The 4,356-nt window shown below is 37.6% G+C and overlaps 1 protein-coding gene across 1 annotated transcript in view; it reads left to right on the top strand.

Moving 5' to 3' along the window:
* LOC119415215 (alpha-amylase) overlaps positions 1 to 1,142 on the top strand; it is a gene marked incomplete at its 3' end in the record, with an annotated part of 17,573 nt that extends 16,431 nt beyond the window's left edge. Inside the window, 3 exon segments of the mRNA XM_037682374.1 lie at positions 1 to 38; positions 167 to 292; positions 1,083 to 1,142. Of these exon segments, the coding sequence (XP_037538302.1) occupies positions 1 to 38; positions 167 to 292; positions 1,083 to 1,142 (224 nt within the window).
* Positions 1,143 to 4,356: the final 3,214 nt, after the last annotated feature.

The following is a 4,356-nucleotide window of genomic DNA, read 5'->3' as shown; positions in this document are numbered from 1 at the left end:
GATAAATGGGTGTGTGAGCACAGATGGCGTCAGATCAAGTGAGTCTCCAAAAAAAACAAAAAAAAAACATGCACACTTGAACCAAATACTCTTTTTCCATTGTCATTTGAAACTAAAACCATTGCGAATTATGTATTTAGTTTAAATTTTCACAACTCCTTTTAAGGAACATGGTCATTTTCCGTAATGTTGTCAATGGACAGCCTCATGCCAACTGGTGGGACAACCAGAGCAATCAGGTTGCTTTTGGCCGTGGTGATCGGGGTTTCATCATCTTCAACAATGATGACTGGTAAGAATCTTGTAAAGATATCAAATTGTGGGTTTCAATAAAAATTATTGAAAAAAAACATGTATATATTAGATGGAGGCCCAGATTAATTGACGTGCTCCATCATTACGATTCCACTGGATTTCTATTCTTGAATAGAAAATGCTTTTTTTTTTCCTGAAAAGTCTTTTGCATTATTTTTTGTGGCATATAAAATCCTCCATCCATCCCTCCATTATCTTTACCCACTTCTTCCTTTTTGGGTCATGGGGGTCAATGATGCCCATATCCAACAGTCAATGTGTGAGAGGCGGGATACACCATGGACAGGTCGCAAGTCCATCATAGGGACACATAGAGACAAATGAGACAAACAACCATTCAGTCTCTCACTCACACCGAGGGACAATTTAGAGTTACCAGTTAGCTTAACATGCATGTTTTTGGTCTGTGGGAGGAAACCTAAGTATCTGGAAAAAACTTGTGCGTGCACAAAGAGAACATGCAAACTCCACCCAGAAGGCCCCACAGTCGGGATTCGATCTGGCAACCTTCTTGCTGAAAGGCAACAACTCTTCCAACTGAACCACGATGCCGCAAACTAAAATCTTATTCCTAAAAATGTATAAAAGTGCAGGATTCTTTGTCCAATAGTCATGATAAGAAGGATACAGTTACTATGGTCTATTACAAATCATCTACTAACTCCTGCTACCAGTATCACACTGATGTAAAAGAATATTGCACCTCAATTTAATTTTGACTATGTGATAACATTGTTTGAACATAATATGCATTCCTTTTCTTTCAGGGATCTGGATGTAATTCTGAACACAGGCATGCCTGCTGGAACCTACTGTGATGTCATTTCAGGACAGAAGGAAGGAAGCAGGTGCACCGGGAAGCAGATACAAGTTGGAAGTGATGGCCGTGCCCACTTCAAGATTAGTAACAGGGATGAAGACCCTTTTATTGCTATTCATGCCGAATCAAAAATTTAAATTCCAATTTTGAAATAAAGCTTTAGAAAACTAATAATTGGTATGTTTTTGAGTGTTCCTTTGTATTAAGTTGAGTCTGTTTTTACATAAGATTGATAAAAACTAAGAGTTTAATAAAACGTGCAATACCACGGTTAGCACACTTGAGCCATTTCCCTTTCAAAAATTTAAGTTTATGTGACACTGAACAAAGAAGACCTTACCCTCCATTTTCAGTAATTTAATATTTGTTTAACCCAATAACATGTCATTAACATGTTCAATAATTTTACAGCTACAATTTACAATAACATAATTTTTTCCAAAAAAAAAAAATCAAAACAAACAACTATGATATAACACAAGTCCCAAAGTAAACTCTCCATCCATCCATTATCGTCCACGTCTTCTGAAGTCAGGTCGTGGCGGCAGCAGATTGAGCAGGGAGGCCCAGACATCACTTTCCACAGCCACCTCTTCCAGCTCTTCTGGGAGGATCTCAAGGTGTTTCCAGGCCAACCAAGAGTCATAGTCTCTCCAGCATGTCCTCAGTTTCCCCTGGGGTCTCCTTCCAGTCAGAGCTTGATGTCCCTTGCCCAGACGTGTGATATCAGGGCCCCACCCTGAAGCCAAGTCTGAGGAGGTGCTTGACTGCAAGCACCATGTGATCGGGTCTCTACCCATGGGCTCTGGTCGGGCTCAGCTTGAATGAGCAACATGGGTTTGCACAGTGGTGTAGTCTACATTTTTGTAGTGGGTATAATGTGCTTAGAAACCAATGCACCCCAGTTAGTACAATGTAAATGTCAATTTATTTCGATTTTTAAGCGTATTGAAAATTTCCAAATTTCTCTGATGCTTATATTTGAATAAATGAACAACACATTTTGAACAACAGTTCACTTTGTAATAAAAAACATGTTATAGAATTTATAAAACATTATCAAAAGCAAAGCATGTCCAAGTATTAAGTAGTAAGTAAAGAATAATACAATAATTTGCTGGATAAGCAAATGTAATAAACAAGTGCTGCATACACATATATTGTTATGGATGCATTTAACTGCTGTTTAACATATCAATGACACATGCCAAATGATATGTCACATACTGTATCATTTGGCACTTTTAAGTGGGTAAACTGAAATTGTTGAGCTTTTCTAGTGGGTATACTCCGTATACCTATGTATCGCACAGACTGCACCATTGCGTTGGCCTTCCTGTGGGCCCACCACCTGCAGGAGGGGCCATACAAACTGAGTGCATGATGTCAAAGGCAATGACCAAAGGTAGGGTCCTTGATGCTCTGTCCATTGTCACTGACACACACATATACAGACAATAAACTAAAATAAAAAAAACAACTTTTATTCTTTAGTTGAAGGCATTTCGGGAGGGTTTCTCAGTTAAAATATAGTAAAAATATAGTGTGAAAATACAAACTTTTTAAATGTAGCTCAAGTAATGGACTTAGATTCACGTTCAGATGAAATTACATGTCTCTCACAATGGAAAGAGGTTAAGGTCTTTGTCTGCCTTGCTCAAAGTAAAGATGTAAACAGACCAGTAACTGATTTATTCGTGTTTTTGAAGTTTCTGTTGAACACTTGGTTTTCATTTCCTCTTAACCCTCCTACTTACCTTTAGGTTAAAATGACCCACGAGGCTTCTACTGAGACCTCATGGGTCATTTGACCCAAAGACAGCAGTAGGATTAAACATACAGTAGCTAACAAGCCAATTCAAAAATATTAATTATTTTTATGCAATACTCATTCTTTTAAGTTTAAATGCTTAAAATCACTTTTTCCCTCCAAGTGCTGCTTTGTGACACATTTTCTAGAAAACAGTTTTCCTATGAAAATGGCATATCAACATGTACTACATTTTAATGCTGTTTATAGATGTGAGCAAGCATATCAATGCCCAACTAAAACTTTTCTAACTACAAGAATTTGAATCTAATTTCATAATTTTCACATTTTGTTTATTACCATTATTTAATGAAATAAATTTAAATAAAAAAACTAATCTTTGAATTATTTTGTATAGGCATAAATAGAAATCTGGGCACATTACAAATTCCAAAACAATCTAATACAATCTGAGAGCACAACTATAGACTGAGACATGGTTCAGCATTTTGCATTTAATGTGAAACTTATGGAAACAACGAAATAAGAAACTAGTTGTATGTTTCTGAAAATAGGTCTTAGGTGAGCTGGCTCATTTCTGAGCCACATCATTGGGAAGACAAGGCCTCCTTGTGGCATAAATTTGTATCAAACCTAATTTCATATGAACAATTTTGTAATTTTATCTTTATAAGAGTAGTTTTAACTACAAAACAAACACAGAGAAGCTTGATATAAATTATAAAATTACTGCACAAATGAGATAGTAGCTGTTTTTGGAATAACAACAAAATAAAGCTAAATGTTTGATTGTCTTGATGACTGTTGTTTGATAATAGAGGCTAAAGCTTTATGACTTTTATGGATTTTTTTTTTGTTATTGTTCTTTGTATTATTTTTTCAAGGGTCACTGAACGTACTGAATGAGAAATGAGATGCCTGCAGATGTCCTTCCTGCATTGTGTATTCCTCTCCACTGGGACGACTCCTTGCCATCCTGTAGCAGCCACATCAGTTTCACCTGAGTGCCGTGCTGGCACTCCTCATCCCTCCATCCTCATACTTCCTCCGTCTTTCTCTGCCTGTCTTCCTGTCCCGTCAGCCTAGCTTTCTCTCCACCTTTCCGGCCCAACTGCTGAGTTCCTGTCAGCAGATCTGGACCAGTGACACTGGAGTGCCAGCCACCAGAGGTGAGACTACAAAGGTGATACCTGCCAGAACGTTCAGCTCATCCCAGTTGTCATGGCAACGTGGCACATGAGCTAAGAAAAATGAGGAAATCTTGACAGCCTAATATAAAGCGAAAGGACCGGGGAAACAAGGGGGTTGGGGGGAGAGTTTAATTCATGCTGTGTGTGCTGACAGAATTAGTAGTTGTCAATATTTTCCCTCACAATATGGTGACGCTACTTTTGCTATTATATACAATATAAAACAAAGCAATGACAAAACCTGATTTATAAATAATTAT

This window comes from Nematolebias whitei, chromosome 9 (genome assembly GCF_014905685.2).
Source record: "Nematolebias whitei isolate Nwh7 chromosome 9, NemWhi1, whole genome shotgun sequence".
NCBI classification, from domain to species: Eukaryota; Metazoa; Chordata; class Actinopteri; order Cyprinodontiformes; family Rivulidae; genus Nematolebias; species Nematolebias whitei.
The sequence above is the reverse complement of the archived record's forward strand: the minus strand, read 5'-3'. Positions and strand labels throughout refer to the sequence as shown.